We start from the raw sequence: 27,014 nt of genomic DNA on the forward strand, positions 1-27,014 counted from the left end.
TCCACGTCACTACAAATAACTAAATTTCGTTTCTTTTTATGGCTGAGTAATATTCCATTGTATATATGTGCCACATCTTTTTTATCCGTTCATCTGTTGGTGGACATTTAGGTTGCTTCCATGCCCTGGCTATTGTAAATAGAGCTGCAGTGAACATTGTGGTACATAACTCTTTTTGAATTATGGTTTTCTCAGGGTATATGCCCAGTAGTGGGATTGCTGAGTCGTATGGTAGTTCTATTTTTTATTTATTTATTTATTTACTTACTTACTTACTTACTTACTTACTTATTTTTGCGGTATGCGGGCCTCTCACTGTTGTGGCCTCTCCCGTTGCGGAGCACAGGCTCCGGACGCGCAGTCTCAGCGGCCATGGCTCACGGGCCTAGCCGCTCGGTGGCATGTGGGATCTTCCCGGACCGGGGCACGAACCCGTGTCCCCTGCATCGGCAGGCGGACCCTCAACCACTGCGCCACCAGGGAAGCCCTATTTTTAGTTTTTTAAGGAACCTCCATACTGTTCTCCATTAGTGGCTGTGTCAATTTATATTCCCACCAACAGTGCAAGAAGGTTCTGTTTTCTCCACACCCTCTCCAGCATTTATTGTTTGTAGATTTTTTGATGATGGCCATTCTCACTGGTGTGAGGTGATACCTCACTGCAGTTTTGATTTGCCTTTCTCTAATGATTAGTGATGTTGAGCATCCTTTCATGTGTTTGTAGGCAGTGTATTTTTAAACCAACTTGATTTCTTATGTCCGATTAATCTGGAAAAGGTAGCAGGTTGAAGGTGGTCTCTGTGTGGTTACCCATATCTGTTATTATTGTGTTTGTTCAGATGGACTTTTATTCTCTACTAATTTATTGTCATTTGCTCCTCCCGCATGCCCAACCCAGATACCAAAAATCTAATTTCCTAATGACATCATTATCTCTATAGCAGCTGGTTTTGATAAAGGATTCTAAGTCCAGTGAGGTCAGAAGCAGCAGCAAATGAATTTAGAAGAAACAAATCTTGTGTATGTTCTTGTCATTTTTAAAAAGTGTGAGATGTGGAAGTGATTTTTAAACAGTAGTATAATGCAATTTAGAATATTTATATATATAACATTCAGAAATACTCTGTGTATTTTCTGAGTCTGAAGTACTATACATATCAGTATTGTTGTTTTAGAAAGTTCTGGATGGCGAACGTGGAGAGCGCTGCTGAACACGGCGCGCTGACAGTTCCTCCCTGCGAGGATCTCGCCACCTCCTTCTTTCCACTTACCTGTCGTTGTTCATGGTCTGTGTTCACCTCTGTTCTCCATCTGCCTCATCTCTTCTGCTGAGCTCTTCCCAGTCTTGGAACTCCACTGAGAAACTGATGGGAAGTAGTTTATATGTTCATGGTTCTGTGGTGGTTGGAATTCTGAGATTATATGGACATACCTCGTTTTCTGAAAGACACGGTGTGTTACACGAGTTAAAAGGCTTTTTCAGGTCATTGAACAGAAAATGTTCAATCTGTCTCAGGTGCCTCACTTGAAGTATTCAAGAAAACTCACTAATGAACAGATATTTAATGCCAATTTAAAATGCTACCATTTAAGAGGGATTTTCAACTATCTGAAAAATGTTGGAACAACTTGTGGCATTGTTTGGTTTGGTGAATCCTGTAATATAAGAAGATGGCATTGCATGCACCCATTCTAAATGAGATTAAATTATAATGGAAATATTTCCATCCTTTCCTCCTACCCAAAGCCTGTTTTCTTCCTTTTCCAAGTCCCTGAAAGCTTTCCGCCTGCTGTTTGGCTGTTGCTGCCACCTAATGTCTCAAAATAAAATTGCAATGAGTTTGCCTTTTCCAAAAGATTCACATTATTGTGCAATTTATGGAAATAGCTGTTTGAGAGCAACAGTTGTTTTTCTTTAACTTTTAAATAATAGCACCCTGAAGTGATTACTTATTGTGAAGACAATATGGGTAGCATATATTCCACTAGCAAAATGTGCAACTAATAAAGCAGGGAGGGATTTAAGAGTCCTAGTCCCTAGTAAAGGACAACTTGCCAGTGTGACCTTGACGTGTACTTCCCTTCATAAAATCAGGCTCAGTGCTCTGAAACATCTGTTCCAGCTTTAACACCTTTTGCTTTTCTGTGTGTATTTTTGGTTATAAAAGTATAACCCTTGGGCTTCCCTGATGGTGCAGTGGTTGAGAGTCCGCCTGCCGATGCAGGGGACACGGGTTCGTGCCCCGGTCCGGGAAGATCCCACATGCCGCGGAGTGGCTGGGCCCGTGAGCCATGGCCGCTGAGCCTGCGCATCCGGAGCCTGTGCTCCGCAACGGGAGAGGCCACAACAGTAAGAGGCCCGCGTACCGCAAAAGAAAAAAAAAAAAGTATAACCCTTATACATGATGCTGTTTATTTCTTTGGGTTAATGTTCCCAGAGTTGACTGTGTTTTCTTTTAGAGTTGTGTTAAATAGATGATCACGTTTTCACTGTATGAGTAAATAGCTTTGATGGCTTTCCTTTGCTCAATTAGCAGAGACAGATCTGAAGATTTTCTGTTGTAAATACAGCCTTACCCAGAGTAACACTTCCTTGCTTGCTTAGTTATGTGTGGGCTTCCTTACCTCGACTTTGGCCTTGTAACAGAAGTTGCAAAGATAGCAAAGTTAACTGCTGCTTACAAAGTTCCTGGATTTTTTTCTTTAATCCATATCTGGACTTTAAATATTTATAATTATACTATTCAATTTTCTTTACAATTTTGAAATAGAGCATTAGTATTTCCATGAGCTAGAAAGAGATCTGAAGACAGAAAGTTTTCTAGATACAGGAGAGTGAAAAGAGATGGAGTTTGCTGTATGTGACAGCATTTTCTTTATTTTATTTTAAAAGAAATATTTATTTGTTTATTTGGCTGTGCTGGGTCTTAGTTGTGGCACGCGGGGTCTTTTTGTTGTGGCATGCAGGATCTTTTAGTTGCGGCATGTGGGATCTAGTTACCTGACCAGGGATCGAACCCGGGCCCCCTGCATTGGGAGTGTGGAGTCTTAACCACTGGACCACCAGAGAAGTCCCCGACAGCATTTTCTTGAAATCGTGAAGAATGTTACAATTTGGCAAAAACCTTTCCTTGAGGATTCCGTAATCTTAAACTGACTTTGTAAAGAATATTTTGTTTATGCACAGTGTTTTAACAGATATTTTGGTTGTTGCTGTTTCTCTTAGTAACATTGTAAATAAGACATTCATCCTTTATAACTCTGTAGATGGTTAAGACAAAGTTGAATGAACATAAACCCTCACCTTCAACTAGTTTTGGCTTAATTGTTAACAGATCTTTTATAGAATTGATTCCTAGACCTCTGGTGGGTGGAGAACCTTTTGAATAAAATAAAAATAAAAATGGATTTGAACCTGCTATTTTTTTGTTTAGATACCATCCCTATTCAGATGGGCAAGAATCTGAATTAAATACAGTTTGCTTTGCTACTGTCCTTTGCCTACAGACTTTTCAGACAGGTTTCAGTGATCTTGTTCAAGCCATCCTGACCGAATTGTACCAGTAAAATCTTGAGACTCACAGCCTGAAGTGACTGGCTTACTGCTAAATACAGAACTCTTATTGAGTTCCTTTGAACTGCTAATTTTGTTAGTCTATTGAAGAAGTTACTATTACTACTATCAGGTTTATCAGGCACAATTCCTTATAAGCTTGAGCAGAATGATGAGAATTTCATTATCTTTTTGCTACTGAAACCTTTCCTTTCTAATACTCTACAGTTTTATTAAACATTGCTGTCAGATTTCTGTTTATTATCCAATTATTACAGTTTTTCCTGAACTGAATACTGAATGAAGGCATAGGATGGCTTTAAAGTAGTGGTTAAGAGCCTAGCCTCTGAAGTCAAATTTCCTGAGTTTGAATCCTAGCCTTACTTTGCTCTATGACCTTGCGCAAGTTATTTAACCCCTGTGAACTTCAAGCCTTCCCGCATATCCCACATGAGGTCTGGGACAGGCTCCCACAGCACTCTGTACTTTGCAATGAAATAATTGTTTTAATCCTTTTTGTTTAATGCCTTTCTCTTCCTACTGGATAGTTTGCTCCATGATGCCAGAAACTGCCTTTTTCTTTATGGTTTTTCTAGTTCCTGACACGTCTTGCACATAGATGAATGGTAAATTTTGCTGAATGATTAAATGAGCTCTCATTTAAGAGGTAAAGAAACTGAGATGTGTATCATGCGTGACTTACCCCAATTCACACGTTTTCTGAAACAGTGATAAGTAGAACTCAAGTTTCCGGTCTCCTACATAATAGTACTTTCTGCTCTTTCTACTACACTATGAAAATTGAAGATCTAGAGAGGGGTTAAGCAATATCTACAAATAATTGTATTACAGAGGCAGAATACACACATACTTCAAGGTGCTAGGGCAATTGAGAGGCAAATAAAAAGTCCTTTTGCCAGGGGTTGGGTATAGAAAGGCTTAATGAAGGAAGAAACATTTGAACTGTCCCTACAGGTAGATCTTGGACAGGTCACTCTAGGCATAAACAGCATTTTATATAATTGTGTGTATCATCTTAGTCTTGATATCTGTAATCTCTTTTTTTTCAATAAATCTCTAAAATGTATATGTCAGCCAGCTAATGATCTTGTCTTATTTCAGTGAACAATGTGGGAATGTCGTATGAGTATCCGGAATACTTTTTGGATGTTCCTGACTTGGACAATGTAAGTCATTCTTTATAGATTATGGTCACAAAAAGAATGCACGTAGGTGTGTGTGAGACAATATGGTATAACGTTCAGGCTCTGAGCACTAGAGTCCAACTAACGGCCGAGGTTCACACCCTGGTCCTTCTACTCTTCCTGAGTTACCTGGGGAATGACCCAACCATACTTAGTCTCCATTCTCCTGTCTGTAAAATAGGCAGCTTTACAGAGATGTTAGAAGGATTGAGTGAGAAAATATTTATCACCTCATTTGTACAGAGCCAGCTTCTATAATAGCTCCAGTTTTTTATTATCACTTTTATTATATCAAAACAGCTCTGTTTAAGTATCAGGATTCTAAACATCAATTTAAAAACCATAAATGTGTTAATATCAATATAAAGCAATATGGTTGATTCAGATAAACTAGCTCTACCAAAATGAAAGCTATATCCTTGATGCATGTATAATTCTTTAATAAAAACTAGAAAAGCATATCATTGAAGGAATATGTAAATTAAAAAATTTGTTGAAAACCTTAGATTCAATAATTTCTCCTTTCCATGTTAGCAGAGAGGAAACTGCATATTTATTTTAGGTTTAGTATGTCTTTTTGCTTGCACATTTCACTTGTACATATACCTTGAATTTTGTATATTAGTATGAATTGCTGCATTTGGTAGAAAAGTACTATAACACAGAGTAAAATAAAATCTGCCTCTTTGCCCCAACTCCTCTCATTTTCCAAGTTCTTTACTGTATCTGGGGAAACTTTCAATGCATCTCTGGATCACTTACATATGTATCTAATATGGTTACTTACATGATCAAATCTAAATAAAATTATCAATATTTCTTTTGCAGACCATCAAGAAACTGATAAATATTAATGTTCTTTCTGTTTGCAAGGTAAGCAGCTTCTTTATAAATATGTCATCTTCTTTTGTTTTTTTTCTATTTAAAAACACTAAATCAGTTTGTTCACATCAGTCAGCTCTTGTTTTGATGTAAGTACATATTCCAGATGAAAGCAAGCTATTTCCTCGTGTCTTCAGGAAATAGAACTAAATACCAAACAGGTGTCTGTGTAGTTTTACTTTTTAACAAATGAACATTTATTAAATGCCTCCTATACGCAAGCACTGTAGTAGGCCCTGGGACTATACAAACTAAGTTAGGCTGAAGATGGATTTTTTTACAAAGTTTTCATCTAGATATAATTCATCACTGGTAAATTGTTTCCATTCCATATCCCCTGTGGTCTACGTAAGGTGACGAGCTAAATGTTGTGGGAAAGCACTGCATGGGGAGTGTGGGACCACAGAGTAAATAAGAGTGATTTTTATCAGCCACACATGAAAACTACCCTCATTTCTAGTTGCTAGGCATTCATTATAGCCATGTCACTCGTATATGCCAACAAAAGACACCACAGCTAATATATGATAAAAGGACGAATAGCTAGGAAGTATGAGCATCTGAACACCATTTCCCCTTCTTTTTTTTTTTTTTTTTTTTGTCACACTGTGCGACATGCAGGATCTTAGTTCCCTGACCAGGGATCGAACCCCTGCAGTGAAAGTATGGAGTCCTAACCACTGGACTGCCAGGGAATTCCCATTTCCCCTTCTATTTTAACAGTAACTACAATGAGATATCACACCTTGATTATACATACCAGACCAGAAGAAAATATTGCCTGAGGCAGAATTTCCATACGTAATGTTGGGTAGTTTAAATTTGAACATACTGTTGGAAAAGCCTAATTATTTTCATTAACTCTTACGTACTAATTTAAGAAAACCAAAAAAACATTTAGCTCAAAACTATTAGAAGTGACCAGGTAAATATAAATAGGAACATAATTATTAATTTTTACTCGATGGCATAGTCTTGATCCTTTTTTCTATTGTGATATTTAAAAGAAAATCTCTCCTTGGGTCTTCATTTCCTGAGAAATCATAACCCTTACATGGTTGATTTCAAGTTCAAGGTCCCTAAAATCTTAACCCTTGGTCAGCTTTTCATATATGGCCGTGCTTCTCCCTGTGTAACCTATATGTTGCTTTTAAAGTATGTAGTTAATTCAGTCTTTATAATTTCAGTCTTTAGCAATATGGTTGATTCAGGTAAACCAGCTCTACCAAAAAGAAAGCTACATTGTTGATGCGTGCACACTGTGTAACATTTGGTAGCTTGCTACCTAAAGGCACCTCTAATGAATCATATTATAATATGACAAATAATTTTATAAAACAAATAATTGCTATATCTCTTTCGTTGTTGTTATTAACCAAGATTTTTTCTCAAGTAGTTTGTGAGGCAAACTATCAATACAAACAAGTGCATCTGTGATTAGCTTTGGATCAAGTCCCACATGCAGAAAATTAATGCTTTTAAAATGTGGTTAAGGGGACTTCCCTGGTGGCGCAGTGGTTAAGAATCTGCCTGCCAATGCAGGGGACAGAGGTTCGAGCCCTGGTCCGGGAAGATCCCACATGCCGCGGAGCAACTAAGCCCGTGTGCCACAACTACTGAGCCTGCACTCTAGAGCCCGCAAGCCACAACTACTGAGCCTGCGTGCCACAACTACTGAAGCCCGCGTGCCTAGAGCCCGTGCTCTGCAACAAGAGAAGCCACCGCAATGAGAAGCCCGCACACCGCAACGAAGAGTAGACCCCGCTCACCGCAACTAGAGAAAGCCTGCGTCCAGCAACAAAAACCCAATGCACCCCAAAAATAAAGAAATTAAAAAAAACAAAACAAAACAAACAAAAAATGTGGTTAATGTGCATGTATCTGTATAGTTTTAAAGGTATTTCCCTTGGCATACTATGTAAATGTAATCGTTCTTCAATAATCTGTATGAGGTTTCAAGTTAATTAGATAACTCCATCATTTACTAGTTGTATGGCCTTGAGTGAATTACTTACCCTCTGTGCTTCAGTTTTTCATCTATAAATTGAGGATGATAGTTCTCTTTACCTCACAGAGTTGTTTTGGGAATTAAACAAGGTAATATGTGTAAACCTCTTTAGAATAGTGCCCAGATCATACTAAAGCCTCTAAAAAATGTTTCTATTACTTTGTTAAACTCAGAGATGATAAAGATTTTTAGTAAACATGTGCAACTGTTACTTTTTTAGCAAGCAAATTATTATTATTATTATTTTTGGCTGCATCGGGTCTTCGTTTTGGCATGTGGGATCTTTTTGTAGCGGCGCGTGGGCTCTTTGTTGCAGCACGCAGGCTTCTCTCTAGCAGTGGCTCACAGGTTCCAGAGTGCATGGGTTCTGTAGTTTGCAGCCTGCCAGCTCTCTTGTTGTGGCACGCAGGCTTAGTTGCCCCGCGGCATGTGGGATCTTAGTTCCCAGACCAGAGATCGAACCTGCATCCGCAACATTGGAAGACAGATTCTTTACCACTGGACCACCAGGGAAGTCCCATAGCAAGCAAATTTTTTGATCAAAATTAATATCACTTCTAGTCTATAGTTTGTTTTATGGTTTTGCCTTTTGAAATAACTGATTTGTACTATTGTTTTGATAATCTTTTCTAATACGTTTGGCCAAATGCTTAAAATAATGAGAGTTAAAAAATGAGTGTTTTATTATGTACATGTGTTTCATAATATATTGTAATGAATTAATCATGAAAAATATTTTCCAGTGTTTAAATTGTATTTTATAGAATTGTGGGGTTTTAAAAAATATCTTTATTGGAGTATAATTGCTTTACAATGTTGTGTTAGTTTCTGCTGTACAACAAAGTGAATCAGCTATATGTATACATATATCCCCATATCCCCTCCCTCTTGAGCCTCCCTCCCACCCTCCCTATGCCACCCCTCTAGGTGGTCACAAAGCACCGAGCTGATCTCACTGTGCTGTGCAGCAGCTTCCCACTAGCCATCCATTTTACATTTGGTTGTGTGTATATATAAATGCTACTCTCTCACTTTCTGCCAGCTTCCCCTTCCCCTACTGTGTCCTCAAGTCCATTCTCTACATCTGTGTCTTTGTTCCTGCCCTGCCACTAGGTTCATCAGTACCGTTTTTTTAGATGCTATATATGTGTGTTAGCATCCGGTATTTGTTTTTCTCTTTCTGAACTTACTTCACTCTGTATGTCAGACTCTAGGTCCATCCTATAGCATTGTTAATGCTAGCTCCAAATTAGTCTCCTGATAATTTTAATTCCTCTATCAGAGAAACTGTGCAAAGTTTTTACTCTAGATACATTAGTATCTTCACCTGAGATCTCCTGCTTGTCAGTACTTCTGTGTTTGTATACCCTTACACTCTAAAACCCTGGCTTCCTCTGTCTCTGAAAACATGCATTTTGGGCTGGCAGTCTACAGAATAGTAGTGATAAAAGGCCAAGGTCCTGACCTTGATCTGTGAGAACCAGTCAGCTTGCTGTGCACTGCAGTCACACACCGCATCCTTCAACCAGCATCTGAGCACAGATCAGTGTGTGCTGGTGGTGGTCACCTCATGGCCCTGCTTAAAGGTGAGTAGTACAGTGGCGGGAGATATGGATGAAGCACCACCAGTCCCACAGCACTGGAGAGGATCTTTCAGTTTTCTTTAAAGTAACGCTGAAATAATGATGATGCACCAGTCCTAGTATCTTGACAAATTATAAAATGCTTCTCCCACCCCTTTATTCTTCCTCTTCCACTTTCTTTTTTCCCATGGGCATGGATACTTTTTCCCACGAAATGAGTTAGAGACAAATGCCAACTTATTAAAACATCATGCCCTATCATATTGTGAGCCATACTGATGGGAAGTGTCACCAGCAGAAGAGCTGGATATATGCTTAAAATTTTTATATGTGAACCTCTTTTTGCAAGTCACATCCCATTTACAAAGCACTAAGGGAGTTTGCTGTTTAAAACACTTTTTCATTAAGCCAAATAATCATCCTTTAATTTATCTTTCATGTAAATATGCATTTTCCTGTCCCTTTGTGATAGGTACTTTTAGTGGAAAAACAATTCAAAATTCTTGATTTATTCATCATGGAATTAGTAACATCTGGAGGACAGCCAGTTAGTCTTCACTGTACTATAGGCAGGATCCGGGTCATTCTCATCTCTGTAACACAGTGGACTAGTGACTGTTCAGGTATGGATATGGTTTGATCAAACAGGAGGTGAGTGGTGTGCAGTGGCCAGAAAAGAAAATTAGGACATGATTGTGCAGGTCCTTGAGTGCTGTGCTCAAGAGGGCAGAGAGCCTTAAAGTAGAAACAAGGTGTGATCTGGTGTACATTTTAGAAAGACAGTTCTAGTGGCAGAGTGGCCTGGCAATGTGTATTTTATGGTATGTGTGTTGATCTTGTACTGAGAAGGGGCATTCACCTTGATGGAGTTCTGTGTCTATCGCTCCCAGGTTTAGTGTTCTTTCGTGCTGCTGTGATTTGCTCTATAGTATGTTTTGATGAATTGTGCCTATTGTCCTTTAGTTGACTGTGTTATGTTGCAGGGCCAGGGCTACATTTTCAGTATCAGTGGCTGTTTGGAGCCCTGGGGTAACTTAAAAGAAGATGAAAGTTAGTCTGGCTCTAGGAGCTTACAAGGTTTTCTGGTGGCTGGATATGTGGGGAACCAGGGCATGGATGTCTGCAGCCTAATGCCTTAATAAATGTATCGAAAAAGGTTTATATGAGAAAGAGAACAACCTCTTCTCACCATCAATATTGGTCCAAGTTTTATCTCCTCACCAAACCACATGATAGGGGCTGACCATCTGAGAAGTGTGCCAGGAAAGATTGGAAAAGTCAGCTTGCCCTTGTGACCTTGGGTTTGTGCCCCTAATTTGGAGATATGTCCTGGGTAGGGCCCAGCGTCTGGTTGGAAGCCTGTGCTGCCTCATGAGTATTGAATGACCTGGCTTGACCTTCCTTCAGGTCCAGGATTAGTGCTTGGTCCATGTGTTCCCATCCTGTATCAACAGGTCAGATAATAAAAATCGTATCAGTCCCCCATTCCAATAGAGGAATAACAGAAGTGAAATATCCTGACCGAGGGAATTACAGGTCATCAGCAGATGAAGTGGCGATGAGTGGTCCCCAGAATATTGAGGAAGAAATATTAACAAGAATAGTTGTGACTGTAGACCCCTGATGTTCAATTAAAGAGTCCAGATTAGCTCTCCCAGGCCTTTGTCTCCCCATTTCCATCTGATTATTTCACTTTTCATCTTATGCAATAATTTAGGATTATTCCTTTCTTCTCTCTCAGTGACTTGCTTAACTGGGCTTTCCCTTTACCAGGTTAGTTGAGGTAACCCAAGGGGTATTTAGAAGCCTTGTTGCTTGCTTTACAGTTTTGCTCTTAATACCTTCAGGGTTAAATTTAGTCTTGTTCTTATTCCCTGCAGAGCAAGAACGTGCCAAGGTGAGGAGAGCAGTGGTGTGGAAATTCTACATAGGTGACTGATAGGGCAGGTAGATCAGCCTTCCACTGGAAGAAAAGTCCTCCTGGCCAGGGCTTTTTTCCTTGTGATTTCAGATATTCTGTGACTAAAATCTAAGGTAAGGCTTATTTCGCCTCAGGAACAATGACCTTCAGACCAGAAATAATGGAGTTTAGAGATAATTTTTTTTAATTTATTTATTTATTTATTTATTTTTGGCTTTGTTGGGTCTTTGTTTCTGTGCGTGGGCTTTCTCTAGTTGTGGCGTGTGGGGGCCACTCTTCATCGCGGTGCGCGGGCCTCTCACTGTCGCGGCCTCTCTTGTTACGGAGCACAAGCTCCAGACGCACAGGCTCAGTAGTTTTGGCTCACGGGCCTAGTTGCTCCGCGGCATGTAGGATCCTCCCAGACCAGGGCTCGAACCCGTGTCCCCTGCATTGGCAGGCAGACTCTCAACCACTGCACCACCAGGGAAGCCCGGAGTTTAGAGATAATTAACCCTCCAGTTACTGAGCTACACCCTTCTACAGTAGTTCCAGTTTTATGGGAAGCGGTTTCCATCTCAGAATATGGAGAGTTTGCAAATGAAATTGTTGTATTGCTATTGGTTATTATTAGAGAAATCATGGAAAATGGGGAACGTGCCACAACTCCAGAGACAGGTATATACAAGTCCACTTTCAAACAGGTAGCACACTGAGCATCAATCCAAAGACAGGTTCTGAAGCAGATCTTCTTTGCATTGTTTGTTACTGTTTTGAGATCACTTGTTTTAACATCTGCCACATTCGGCGTTACCTTCCTTCTCTAGGCCTGACTTTCTTTGATCCCTTTAATGATAGTTTTAGGACCTCAAGACCCCATAGACTCTACACTCCTTTTCAAATGAACATGGCCCAAACCATATTACCTGCACTTCCCACAGTTTACCTAAGTCTTCTGAAGGTACTGGGCCCTGAAGCTGCAACTGGGCTTGGTGAATACAGCGGACGATAGGGAGTGGCCCTTCCTACACCTGGATCCCTTAGGAGATTTCCAGACCATCATTCTGACAAATAGAGGGGATGTCCCAACCTTCCTTATTACCTTTCTTAGAGCAGAGAAGGAGGTGGGTGGAGGTGTGACCCAAGGAAAAATTTATTAACAATTTCCACTTAGAGTGAAGTACCACTGAGTTTTGTTTGTTTTAGTTGGGAATGGGGAGGAGGAGTATTAAGCAGGGGATCAGACTTTAGTTCTTCCTTCATCAGATAATCAGCCAAAGTGGAAACTTGAAACCATGTCTTATTAGGAGTGGTTGAAAGAACTAGAGATGTTTAGCATGGAGAAGGGACGCATGAAAGAACTAGAGATGTTTAGCATGGAGAAGGGACGCATGACATCACACGCAGGCACATGCGTGCACACACACGTCTAATCAAGGCCAGTTAGTTCAACCTCCTAAGTATTTTGCAAATCAACTCACTTTTTATCCCCAGTGATAAAAGGTGAGTTCCCTTCTGATTCTAGGCCAGAGGTTGCAAATCAATTGTCTGTGGGCCGGACGTACCTACCAACATATTTTGGTTGGCTCCAGCTGTGTTTTCATATTGGGACATTTCACACCCAAATTTCTAGCTTCTCTTGGGAAAAATCTAAGACTAGGGTAACAGACCTGAACTGCTGCATGGCAACAAGTGATTAGAGCTGAGTAACAGCTGAGCATGCTGAGTAATTAGGCCTGCACTCTCCAGATTACCACAGTCCCCACTAGTCTGACTTACTGCACTCATTTATGTTACCCACTTGGACCTTTTAGACATTTGAGTTCCTGTTCCCCTGTTTAGTAACTCCAAGTATTCAGTCTACTCAAACTGAATCATTGCTTGCTTGGTTGAGTTGAAGAATTTGAATGGCTTTGACTAAATCAATCTCTTCCATCTCTATGATTATCTGAAATCAAATCACTTGGAGTATGAGGCCCTTTGCATGCTTTTGAAAAGTCAGGGTTTTTTTCTCATAATACCACTATGTATTCATTGTACGTCACTTAGCCATAATGCTATGCCCTGCCCATGGGATAGACAATAATAATAAATGTTTGGATGAATGGACAGATGGATGAAAAAGCACAGGAGAAGCGCTTGCTTACTTTTTCTTACATGGATTTGCCTCTGGCATGTGACCTAGTACCAGTAGGGGGAGCCCTGTATTAATTTGGAAATCCATCAGAGCAGTCTCTGTTCAGCAGTCTAGTTGTATTTAATTTAGGGAATATGCTAAGGATTTATCCCCCCGACTCTGCCCCAAGAATTCAAGTAAACAACAGTCGGAAATTTATAAACTGTAGGAAGGAGAGTATGACCCTCACCACTGCCCCCACCCAGGGCTTTTCAGAACGAAGACATTCCAAGTTAATATCTAGAGTCTTTTAATCCACTTGAAAGCAGCTATCGTTAAGCTCTTAAAATTTCCAAATTTGGGGGCACATTTAGCCCTTAGAGTCTCATAGGAATGGGCTGCTTCAGGCACAACCACAAAATGATGGGTTTGCCAAACTACATGATAACCACTCTTTCCATAGTTTTCATCTTAAAAAATGAGGGAGTAGTTGGAGATTGGTTCTAAGGTCCTTTCCAGCTCTAAGTAAAGCTAGTTTATAGGAGAAATGCCTTATAAGTGGGTGAAAATGTAAAAATCTCTTTGAGAACTTTAGGAATTATTTTCTCCTACCTAAATCTGTCACTTTTGGAGAAGTCAGCTTATTTGGGGAAAACGTAAGTAATAGAAACTCTTAGCATATTATAAAATGCTAAACTTAGAAAAACAGTATGTGACGGTATGTGTGTTCTTTTTGTTTAGAGTTTATAAATTATGGCTTTAGTTTCATTATAATTAATTGGCATTCAGTTCTCTGTTCTGGAAAGTTCTTTTTCTTTTGTTAATGATTTTAACAAAATCAAACCAGAATTTATGATAAAAGGAAAAGTTTTTTATGGCGTGGGGCTGAATTTCAGCCTAAGTAATATGGGGTGAGGGGAAATGACAAGGAGGGCTCATAACTTCCACAAAGACCTAAACATTAATAGAGAAGAAAACCAAGCAATGCTCAGAGATCTCAAAGCACTCTAAAAACTTTGTCTTATTAAGCTTTTCGCCCCCTGCGCAGTAAGTATTCTGTTAGCCATACAGGTGAGATCCAAAGAATTTCTAATTAAGTTGTATTCTTGGTACCACAGAGCTCAAATTATACCGTTTGTCAAAGGAAATGTGCGCTGTTTCATTCTAGTGCGACTTCAGTGGAGTTACCACCTCATTTCTCCAGAACAGGCATTGTGTAACATCGTTGTTACTTTACGTAATTCTTTTCGCTATTATACTGTGATTCTAAAACTTACTGCTAATGATTCCAGTTGAAAATTTGCTTAAGGCATTTGCATCTGTTTCCTTCTAATTTGTGTGTGTTCATTTTTCAGTTGCTTGAATTCAGATCCTGTTTACTCCAAGCAGGTTTCTCTGGGGTAGAGGGCGGGGCAGAAGTGGACAAAGTGGCTGTTTGTGGTGTCCTAATTATTTGTACTAATAGCCTGGATTCGTGGGGCTTTGCACAGATTCCAGAGCAAGTTGTTACACTTCCTATTTATATATAATGGTGATACAGGTGTCAATATTTGTTTTCTTATTTTACTAAAGTATCTTGAATTTTAATCTTTTCACTTGGGTTTTTAGTTTTCTTTCTGAGCACTATACAGTAGTGTTTTCTCTATACTGTTCTCTCCAAAATATGACCAAACGCCAGAGGTTACATGATATTAAAAAAAAATGTATTCCTCATAAAATTGTACTTTTTTTGTAATAACTATCAACGTTTAGATTATACGTACATTGTTTTGGTCAACTATACACCTATAATATTTGAAAAAATAAATCTTAAAAAAACATAATTTGCTTGTAGAAAATTATTTGCTTGTGAAATAATTGTATAATTTGCATAACTTGCTTGTGTTATCAGTTTTCATACCAAACTAAAAAGTGGGAAACTCGGATTGGCTTTTGAGTATAAAATAAGGTTCCTTCTACAAACTCTTGATTACTGATGCCAGAGAAATGAAAAGAAAAAAAGTTTATTCATGTTAATTTCTTTTAGAAATGACACTGATTGTGGGTGCTCTTTGAATTACAAAAGCAGTGCAAGCAGTTGCCAAAAATATGAGAAATATTCCAGAATACTATGACGGATACAGTTTAGTATAATGTCTTCAAGGATTTTCTAGGCCAGCCAATGCATTTTTTAAAAATTTTTATTTATTTTTTTATACAGCAGGTTCCTATTAGTTATCCATTTTATACATATTAGTGTATATAGGTCAATCCCAGTCTCCCAATTCATCAAGCCAATGCATTTTTGAGTCAGGTTATCTCAACTGAATGATCTAATAATACTGATTTTGATTTTGTATGAAGTAAATCAGCCTCTTATTTATTTCCCAGCCAGGATATACGTAGTTGTGGCAATACATACCAGTAAATATTTCACTCTTGAGTAGAATATGTGGTGTCCCCAAGAGGAATTGTAAATTGAGCTATTGTTGGTGAAGACTCATTTATCTTTGTGTATGTGTATACTCTATGGCCAGCTTGCATACAACGTGATGTGATACCTTGGTATGCGATAACATATAGTGGCCTTTCTCCCTTTGATTTTAGACATCTAGGACTTTTTTGTGGTAAGGATTGATGAAACCGTCACTAAAAAGTATATATAGAGAGGAAACATTTGTTTTTTTTCTTCTGCAGGAATTTAAAGCTCCCATTGTTGTAGAGGTACTATTACAGGACTTTTACCTACTTTTTAGGAAAGAATTAAATTTAAATTGTTTGCTGTATACTTGTGGAAACAGCCTCAACATAGAAGAAAACAAGTAAAGAAGTCATGCTTACTACTAGTTTTCTAATATTCTCAACCACTGAACTTACAAGTATGGTAACCTTATTTTAGCGGTATCTTAAGAGGAACAAACATTTTCCTAGTACAGCAATTATCACCTGCAGATGGCCTAAAATAAGCATATTGAGTTAACTCCAGAAACAGCCTATAGGCTGTGAGGTGGAGTTCAGATAGATAGTGAGATTTCACAGAAACACTTGGTGTATGGCATAAATAACCAGATATCAAGATACCAATCGATGCATATAAAGTAAAATGAGAATACTAATAGCTTAATTTAAATATCCTTTGTAAAACTTGATGTTAAAGAGAATTTAGGGGCTTCCCTGGTGGCGCAGTGGTTGAGAATCCGCCTGCCAATGCAGGGGACACGGGTTCGTGTCCCGGTCCGGGAAGATCCCACATGCCACGGAGTGGCTAGGCCCATGAGCCATGGCCGCTGAGCCTGCGCGTCTGGAGCCTGTGCTCCACAACGGGAGAGGCCACAGCAGTGAGAGGCCCGTGTACCGCAAAAAAAAAAAGAGAGAGAGAGAATTTAATTTGATGTTAACGTAGTGAAGCCTCTCTACTTATACACAGAATACTGAGTTACTTGTATACACATAGCCAGATAAAGAAGGCTTGACATTGAATTTATTATGACGTGTATTCTGAGTAGAAGGCAAGATAATTTAAGTATAAATAAAGGCATTAATCAATTTTATAAAAGCCGGCAGATTTCAGGTTAACTCTTAGGCTTTTCAGTGTTGTTATATTTGATAGATCCGAGGAGATGGTCTATTTTATTATGGCAAGGAGAAATCATGTAGAGTCAGAATTTAAGAGGAGAAACCAATGAACAATGCAAAAGAATATAACTTTTTCGTGAGTGGATTTCTGGTTTGTTTTTTTTTGGTTTTTTTTTTTTTTTTGTGGTACGCAGGCCTCTCACTGCTGTGGCCTTTCCCGTTGCGGAGCACAGGCTCCAGACGCGCAGGCTCAGCGGCCATGGCTCACGGGCCCATCCGCTCCACGCTCTGCGGCATGTAGGATCCTCCTGGACCAGGGCACAAACCCGCGTCCCCTGTATCGGCAGGCGGACTCTCAACCACTGCGCCACCAGGGAAGCCATAGATTTCTGGTTTTGCTGATGAATCATTTGGTCAGTGAGCATTCCAACAAGTATTTCTGGCCTTTTAATAGCCAGGTACTGAAAACACTGAAAACACTGCTTCTTCCTTAAGTTATTAAAACTTCTTGAGTTTTAATTCACCTATATAAAGAATATATTTAGTGCTCGCTTCAGCAGCACATATACTAGAATTGGAATGATACAGAGAAGATCAGCATGGCCCTGTACAAGGATGACATGCAGATTTGTGAGGTGTTCCAAATTTTTGATGTTAACTAAACTTATTGTGGTAATCGTTTCACAATATATTTATATGTCAATTATATCTCAGTGAGATGGGGAGAAAAAAGACTGTATTTTGAAGATGTCCACACATTGATGACCATCAAGACTGATTTAATGTTTAGCATGCTGTTGATATAATTTTGTAAGACAGATTATATCTTACGGGGTTTTATTTCGTCTCTGATCATTTCCTGTATAATCTTTGCCATTAAGAAAGGAGACATTTAATATATGACATACACAGTGTAAGGAAAAAATAGCTCGCAATGTGTGCATTTGTATTCCCTTAATATCCCAGCTTAAGGTGATATTTCTTATTGGACTGTATTTATGTGTACATAATATGTAATGTGTAAATGTACATCTTGGGGGAAAAACCTGAGTTGAACTTTAAAAGTCTGCACGACTGCTTATTAAATATTCAAATGGTACTGAGATCCCTGGTCAGAATAAAGGAATCCATCAGCAGATCTTGTAGACTTCCCTGGTAGTTCTCCAGATTGATCAGTGTCCACAAATCCCATCCCTTCTCTCCTTTTGTGTAGGAAAGCTGAACAGTTAGTGGCTACCCCTCTCAACTCTACTTATCTACTTTGCACTTAACAAGTCTCATTTCCTTACTGCAAATGCGCTTGTGCATGCGCATATGCATACACATGCACAGGCACACACACACACACACACATACACACACACACACACACATACGCCTACCCCTAGGTGAGAACATTTTTATTATCAGTCTTCTCCTTCCTCATCCTGTTTCTAGTGATCTCTGGACTTCGGGGAACTGCATAATAGCTCCTTTTCACAAAATGCTTGGGGACCTCTTTATAATACATTAGCTGAACATTATGGTCCCCTGATGACATGTACTAAATAAAAAAATGTTTTCAGATACGGCTAAGAATGCATATAATCTATCCTTACAAAGAAAATCCTCCACAACTGTTATCATGCCTGATGTACATCTGCTTGTAATACTAGCATGGGAAGCTGTCCGTGACGTAGTATGATATGCACATTGCATGACGTATATAATAGGATGCACATATTTTTACTTCTTTGTATATTTCATCCATTCAACAAAAAGTTTTTTTAAATGCATTAATTCTATAGCATATTGTAATTTCCTGCAGCTGTTTGCATTTTTGCATTCTATTCCCTTGATTAGAATTTTTTTCTGCCTAGTGAACTCTTATTTATTCTTTCAGAACTTAACTGAACCGTAATCTGTGAAGCTCTACCTGTTTCCCTAGTCGTAACTAGTCCCTCTGCTAAGCGTTGGTGCCCTCTGTCCTTACTCCTATTGTCCCACTCATAGCATTGTCATGTAATGATTTATTTATATAAGTATCTGTTCTCCTGCTCAGTCGTGAGCTCCCATCACCCAACCCTGATTCAAGTAACTAACATGTCCTCTACTGAATGGAAGAATGCCTGTTTATTACTTCGCGTTGCTCCAGGCCATGAGTTGATATGCATAGAGCATTTTGAGAGCTCTTTTATTTCCTGTGTCTGATAAAGTAACATCAAATGTATTTTGTGATTCCAGTTCTTTAATTCTTATCCATATGCTTATTGAGATAAAAACTTTATCGAGGGATTGTTTATATACTCTAAAATTCATCCATTTTAAGTGTACAGTTGAATGGTTTTTAGTAAATTTACACAATCTTGCAATCATCATGGCACTCTAATTTTAGAACAATTCTTTTACCCTAAGAAGCTCCCAGTTGAGGCACTTTAAAATATTGCTGGAACTGTCCAGAAATTTCTGTGTGTTGAGTTGAATTGGATGACCTCAAAATGTGTCACTGTTTTCGGCTCTAAACTGTGTTGGGCACAACATACTTAAGGGAGGCCTTGATACTTAGTGGTGCTGTGTCCTGAAAGAAGAGTGCACGCTGGCAATAAGGGACATAATTTCCTTTGAGGGGCTTACTCCGTGGTGCACTCTGTGCTAGGTCCATTATGTACATCACCTTATATGAAATTCAGAATATAATAAGCTGTGATGTAGATGCCTTCTTCATTTAATACATAAGGACTGCAGAGGAGGATAAGAAACAAACTCGAGGTCACATGGCTAGGAAGTAGAAGGGCTAGGGTTAGCTCTTTGGTCTGACTATATACTACATTGCCTTAAACATTCAGCAGCTATTGCTCCCTGTGGAGTGATTCCTATACTCCTATAAAAACATAAATCTTAGGAAACATGTAAGCCGATTTGAAGAGTTGTTATTTAATCTGAAAAGAGAAGAGCTGACTGCGTTGAAAGGATAAACTTTGAACTCAGCTTTTTCAGCTTTTTCTTTGACTTAGCTCCATACAGTTTTGGGGGGTTTGTTTTTTGTTTTTTTTGTTTTTTTGGCTGCATTGGGTCTTTGTTGCTGTGCGCAGGCTTCTCATTGCGGTGGCTTCTCTTGTTGCAGAGCACGGGCTCTAGGTGCGCGGGCTTCAGTAGTTGTGGCTCACAGGCTCAGTCGTTTTGGCGCCCATGTTTAGTTGCTCCGTGGCGTGCGGGATCTTCCCGAACCAGGACTTGAACCTGTGTACCCTGAATTAGCAGGTGGATTCTTAACCACGATGCCACCAGGGAAGCCCAGTTCCATACCATTTGGTCTGAGGGTGAGCGGGCACATTCTGACTTGAGTCAAGCAGACCTAGAAGAGCGAAGAAATAGGGTCGTGTTTTAACAAACTATAACATATGGAAGCCATGTGGGCTGTCAGCATAATTTCTGATTGAGTTTGCTTTGGGGATCGTTTCTCTTTTAAGTCATAAAACGTTAACACTGGTTGGTCTTTAACAACTCACAAGGTCAGTTATGTCAGTTAGAATATTGGTTTGGCTGCTGTAGCAGAGGTTTAGTAATGGCTTAAATAAAATAGAAATTTATTTCTCTGTCAGATAAAAGGGTAGGTGGGTAAGCAACGTTTGGCACAAGAGCTCCACAATCATTAGAGATCCTGCCTCTTTTTATCTCACTGCTCTGCCACCATTAGCACATGGCTTTCACCTTGGGGTCTAGGATGGCTGCTTTAGCTCCTTCCATCACATCTACTTTCTAGCCATCAAGAGGAGGAACAGGCACAGAGGAGGACATGTATTTTTTTCCTCCTTTAAGGGCCTGACCAAGAAATAGCATGTATTACTTGTCATCTTATCAGATAGAACATAGTTATAGGGCCACATGCCCTGTGAGAGAGAATGCAGAAAATACAGTTTTTATGGCCAGCATATTATCCAACTGAAAATTCAATTGTTATATTAAGGAAAGAATGAATGTTGAGGGACAGTTGGCATTCTTTGCCCCATCCTTCTGTGAAGATGAGTTTAATATGAGAAGCATAGAGGGACTTCCCTGGCAGTCCAATGCTTAAGACTTTGCGCTTCCACTGCAGGGGGCACAGGTTCCATCCCTGGTTCGGGACCTAAGATCCCACATGCAGTGTGGCACAGGCAAAAACAAAAAACCCCCCAAAAACGCAAGCGCAGACTTATATGTAAGGAGGGAGATAGGGTCGCTTCAGGCCAAACTCTTTCTTAGGGTCTCTCCTTTTTTAATCTGGAAGATTTGACCAAATCTAGATACTTCTGTTGAAATGATTCCCCTAGGCTTTGAAGACACCACTTTGTTTAGAAGTTGGAGGTGTGTTAGTCTACCTTTTATGACACAGTGTCAGTTTGAATTCGTGTTCTTCCTCGAGAAGTGTATGCAATGGCCCCAAGGTTGATATCTGGGTTGGGAGTACTCCAAAGCAGATTCTGTGGTAAAGTCTGGATACTTTTTCTTTCTTCAAAATGTTTCTAGGAAAAAAATTCTCTGCTCATCAGAATGCTGTTTTAATTAAGACATTATTCAAGATAGAAAGCTTAAAATTCCTATGGTTGGCATGCATGCAAACTTTTCTGTAACAAAACAGGATTTGTTTCTTAGAGAACTGATGATATTCTGGAGTCCAGAGTTCATACTCCAACCTCAGTACTTAACTATGACGTGGCCTTGACTAAGCCAGTGGATGTCTTAACTTTTCTTAGTTAATAATATCTTAAAACAGAGTTTAGAAGTACTTTCTCTCGTCATAGTATATGTATTTAGTCAACAACTATGAAGTCCCTTAAGAATGTGGGTGTCCATGGAATTTTCTGGGGGTCCAGTGGTTAAGACTCCATGCTTCCACTGCAGGGGGTGTGGGTTCTATCCCTAGTCTGGGAACTAAGATCCTGCATGCCTTGCAGTGCGGCCAAAAATAAAAATAAAAAAATTAAAATGCTGGTGTCCTTTTTTTCATTGTTGGTTATTTGAGATGACAGATAACTTCAACTTTCTTTAAGGATGCGTTTTACTCACAGTTCGCTTGAGCAACAAGAGAAATAAATGTGAAGATAGACCTAATACTTGCCAACATGTCACTTTATGGCATTCTTCTAAAGGCTTTTTTGATAGGAAAAGGTTATTCGATCTCTTGAGATTAAAAAGCTTAAGTAAGTTTGGCAGGCAGGATATTTCTTGTGATAACATATGTCCTTTTCTGAGAATGTATTTTGGGAGACAAAGATTTCACCATAAAGCCTTAATTATTTGAAGATCTGCATGTCACTGTTACATTTCAGGCAAGACTAATTTTAGCCAAGTTCACTGAAAGTATTTACAGTATTATCTCCAGTAATTTCATCTGATTCCTTTTTAGCACACTTGCCACAGGCAAATTATACAGAGTATATCAAATAACTGCTGTCTGTAGAAGTGGCGAGTGGTTTCGTGATTCCCTCCCTGTTTGTGTGGGTGAGTTCTCTCCACTCTCTGTGTAGCCTGCATCCTCACTGATGTTTTGTTTTTCTCTTTTGCAGATGACATGGTTGGTACTGCCTGGCATGGTAGAAAGGTGAGTCATAAGCTCACACACAAACACTAGAGCAACAGAGCTCATGGTTATTTATAGGGAGAATCCTTACTTTGAAAAATTCATTAAAGTGACTAATGAACCTCTCCTCCATGTCTTAGTGACAGAGTAATGTGCCAGGCGAGTCACACGGTGGAGCATGAGTCATCTGGTGGTGGAGGCCTTTTCCACTCGATTCCCTTTTTATTTCCCTCTCCAGGGTTGTGTGGTTCCTTTACATCAGGATTAAAAAGTCTGCTTGAGTCACCATCACTCACTCAATTGCCTGCTGTTCTGGGGGGGCGGATGGAGTTGCTAGGATATTCCGGGGAATGCCTTCCTAAAGCTTTATGCTCTCAGAGCCCAAATCAGTGGGCTTTGATGCAGCGAGACCCCATCCATCCTCTGGTGTTTTCTGTTCTTACTGGGAGAATGGATGTATGAGGGACATGGGCATGTTAGAAAGTGATTGTAAGATGTCAGCCCCCACCCTTGCCCTTGGAGGAAGAGGCTGTGTCCTCTAGCCCCAGCTGTGTTCCAGTTTGAATGGGGTTCCACTAGGATATGCTAGATGTCTTCATTTTTATTGAGAAATGCGTTGCTAAGTCCTTACATTGGAAATAGTGTGAAGTGTCAGATGGTAATTAAGCTCTGTTCCTCCCTTAGAGAAGCCTGAGTGATGGCTAAGCTTTCCAAGAAAACCTGTTGCAAAGAGCTGGGCTTGCTTGGTCATTTGCTAAATTTAGGGCTTCACAGTCATCCTTCCTCTGCAAAATAACTTTGAGTTTGGAAGAGATCCAAAGGAGTCACAGCTTTGCAAAGGGGAGACCCAGGGACCCTACTTCTGTGAAGAAACCTCCATGGTCAGCTTTAGGCAGGGTTTACAGCTCGTGTTTATTGATTCCATGTTATGTGCCAGGTGTTGGATGAGAACTTGATATATGTTTGCTCATTTAACTTCGATAGCCTCCCACCATCATACAAATGAGGACACTGAAGTTAGGAATCCATTTTTTTTCTCAGCTACTTTGTAGCAAGGCTCTTTCTTTGTAATGCATTTTACATGTGGTTTTGTATATTTTAATTGCTTTATTTTAGTAAAATTCTCCTTTAAAACCTTTAAACTACTTATTGATGGCTACAGTGGGAGTGTGCCCCTGATGGTCAGGTATGGAAGTGATGGTGGCCAAACTAGACCAGAATCCTAGAATATTACAGAGAATTAGGGCAGACAGCATAGAACTCAAGAGGGATGAACTTTGGGTCATCAACTTAATTCTAGTTTGGATATCTGCAAGTGACACAGTATTAGTTCAGGTTAGTACATTCCATCCATTAAAGAAGAAATTTATATACCACAGAGGTACTGTAAAAGGAATTTTTAAGTGTGTTGGTAAAAATCACATCAAAAGAGATATTGGTTATGACCAGGAAGAATTAGATTCAAAGAGTCAGAGAATTTCAGTACTTTAAAATTAATTGAGACTAACCCCCCCTCATTTGACATAAAAAGTGAGATCCAAAGAAACTGAGTGCCATGAGGCTACATAATTAGTTAGTAAATGATACAGACACAAGGTGCTCACACCTCTCTGTAGACCTAGCAGCCACGATCACAGTTGTAGCTGGAGCCTTAGATAAAGACAAAGAATGCAAAGGAAAGGATCCATCTGTTTCAACAGGCATTCACTGAGTAAAGTTTATCATACAGAAGATGAATTGGATCCTTGCCTTTAAGAAATCAAATTGATTTTACACGGGGGTTGCGAAATGATCTGGTGGAAAGCCATCATAGGCTAGGTATTGAAACTGATGTCACAGGGGTGATTGTGGCACCTGCTAAGAACTAGTCAGAAATGTAAGTGGGTTTTATGAATCGGTACTTTTGGATAGGAGAAGGAACAGCTATGTCTGCTTGAGTTAAAGGAGTTACTCGTTATATTAGTCAAGGCAGGCTAACTGCTATAACAGACCACCCCAGAATCTCAGTGGCTTAACACTCTAAAGGTTGATTTTCCCCTCACGTCACAGTCTAGTGTGGATCAGTGATCGGGGCTCTACTCTACCCAGTCAGCCAGGGATCTCAGGCTCCTTCCATCTGGGGTGAGGGGGGTCCACTCTTCTCTTGGGCCTTGCGGTTCTCTGCAGAAACATCTGCATCTAGCCAGCAGATGAGGGAAGAGAGAGGAAGGATGATTTTATGGGTGGTTTCATGGGCCAGGCCTAAAAGTGATGTCCCTCACTTCTGCCCTCATCCCATTGTCTAGAACTCAGTCACAGGCTACAGCTAATGTCATTAGCTGTGTGCCCAAGAAGAAAGAAAGACTCTGAGTTCACAGATCACCTGAAAGCATTCTTACTTACGTATTACAAGTGATTTGTTTATAACCTGCCCTTTACACCATCACCAAATGACATAACTATGGTTGGTTACCATACGTAGGTTTCGTATCTCCATTGAGGAACAGCAGGGTTCTTTGTTGTTGTGGGTTTTTTCCCCTTTCACTGATTCTACTTCTGATGTATGCGATTTTCCAAACTCTCTAGAACTATAGCCTAGGGCCAGCTGACTATCACTAAACAAGTCTCTATAATCAAACTAAGGTATTATTATCATACAAGTAAAAAGTACATAATTATGTTATAGAGGAAACTTGCTCTTTCCACTTCCCTGGAATTATAAACATTTTGTACAGCTGGAGCCAGGAGGTGGTTGCCATAACAACCATGGAAAAGCTAAAAATAGCCCCTTTCATACTGTATTGCTTAAGGTGGAATTATGACATGTTATGGTGTTTTAGGGCAGGCAGTTCTCTTTCATGTGGGAAATGTTTGCAAACTTTCTTCCACAAAGCAATATTTGTATAATGTATTTGGATTGCTGGTTCTAATTATATATCTGACCTCCGTGATCCAGGATTCTTTTCTGACATGGAACCCTGTTTCGATATGTTTCTCAGTCTTTTTGAGAATCTGTTAGAGAACTGTCTGTACCAATTTCTGTGTTATGTTTAAGCTTAAAAAAAAAAAAGTAATGACCCTCCAAGAGCACACTTATCTGCTCCCTGATAAGAAGTGAAAATATGAAGAATTGGGATGTAGTCTTTTTCGTACAATCTCCCTTGTCTGCAGTCACACTCTGTATCAAGTAAGCAGTCCACATTAGGATCGACCCTGTGTTCCATTGCTTAACAGCAGCATTTACGCCTCCCCATCTTCCCCCTCTCACCTGCAGTGTGGAGCAGTGATGAGAGGGTCTCAAGGAAGGCAGAAATCAGTGACTTATTTCATGGAAGACCTATCACTTCCTCTACGACAATAGTATTTTTGTAAGAGCTGTGCACAAGGATACTACAACAGTCTGATAGAATAGTGGGGCATGTAAGGAAGAAAAGAGGCTTGGGAATTTTTTTTTTATCCAAGTGATCATTAAAGAGAGTTTTCTAATTGGGGATTTCACAGGACAGAGGAAAGTCTAGAAAGCATAGCTATAGGAGGCTATAAATATAAGGTACTGAGTTTTATAGGGTTTTGTGTGTTTAATGTCTCGCTTGTGGGAGGGCTAGTCATTGAAGAGAATAATTTTGGATGAAAAGGTGCTTCCTTATCTGCAGTGGTATTTTCTGCTTTGTTTTTTGCAGTATTTTAATTCTAGTAGATCCTCAATAACTTACACCACTGAGACACCATCGTGTGGCTGTTAGCAAGAAAGCAACCTGATGAATTAAGAATGTTGTATCACAGAAAATATTACTTGACTTGTTTATTTGGATATTTGTCATAACAAACTAGAAATGTGCTGAAATATGAGCATCATGAGTCTTCATTATGGAACTTCAGCAAATATTCTCAATGTACCTTCCAGTCTTAGAATTGTTCCCCAAGTCCCCAGAAAATGAGAGGTTAACCAGGGTTTGGTTTTATGTTTGTTTCTGTGTGCAATTAAGCACAGCCCATTTTGTCCCTCTGCTTCATATAACAGAGTTGTCATGAGTCTGGCTGTGCCATGGAAACTGGTTTGACGTCACTAATTCTGCTTAGATGGGGGATTAGCGCTAGACAAAGTGGTTGATTTTAAAGGCGAGTCCTTTGTGCCTCGTGGTCCCAAATGTTCATCTCCATCTCTACGTAAAGAATAGACACTGTATACAGTACAAGGATTGAGACAGCTCTACAAGTGTGTCATTTGTGATTCAGACAAAACTAAGTCGAATATCATTATCCTTGGAGAGAGGGAGAGAGACTTTTATGCTGTTGTGTGTGGTGGGGAAGGTTTTTGCGAGACAAACCTTCGTAGCACAGTGTTTTTGTGGAAGGGGTGTTTTCTCTACTGTCATTTTGGTGCAGTGATAAGTGCTATCCTTTTAGTGTTTACTTAGATCTAGTGCGTTCTCGCTTTATACTTTGTTGGTGTTGGATTTGCTTTCATGCATTTTAGAGTGCAAATATGGTGTTTTGAATAAAGTACCTTCCAATTCTGACTTTTCACTAACTCAAACTAACTCTACCCCCTAGAAATTTTAAATTAGGGTAGAATATATGAGAAAGAAAAATCTCACTTGCCTCAAGGAGTAAACAAAGCACATGCTTGCATAATTGTGGCATATTTGACTATTGGTCTATTAATTTTGCAACCAGGAACAAGGTTTTTATTA

The 27,014-nt window shown here is 39.6% G+C and overlaps 1 protein-coding gene across 1 annotated transcript in view; it reads left to right on the forward strand.

Annotated features, from left to right (window-relative positions):
• HSD17B12 (hydroxysteroid 17-beta dehydrogenase 12) overlaps nt 1-27,014 on the forward strand; it is a 168,169-nt gene that overhangs the window by 121,703 nt on the left and 19,452 nt on the right. The window contains exons 5-7 of the mRNA XM_081240077.1: nt 4,676-4,740; nt 5,587-5,631; nt 22,328-22,362. Of these exons, the coding sequence (XP_081096203.1) occupies nt 4,676-4,740; nt 5,587-5,631; nt 22,328-22,362 (145 nt within the window). The remainder of the gene's footprint in view (nt 1-4,675; nt 4,741-5,586; nt 5,632-22,327; nt 22,363-27,014) is intronic.

Source organism: Mesoplodon bidens, assembly GCF_964165515.1.
Source record: "Mesoplodon bidens genome assembly, chromosome: 7".
In the NCBI taxonomy this organism is placed as follows: domain Eukaryota; kingdom Metazoa; phylum Chordata; class Mammalia; order Artiodactyla; family Ziphiidae; genus Mesoplodon; species Mesoplodon bidens.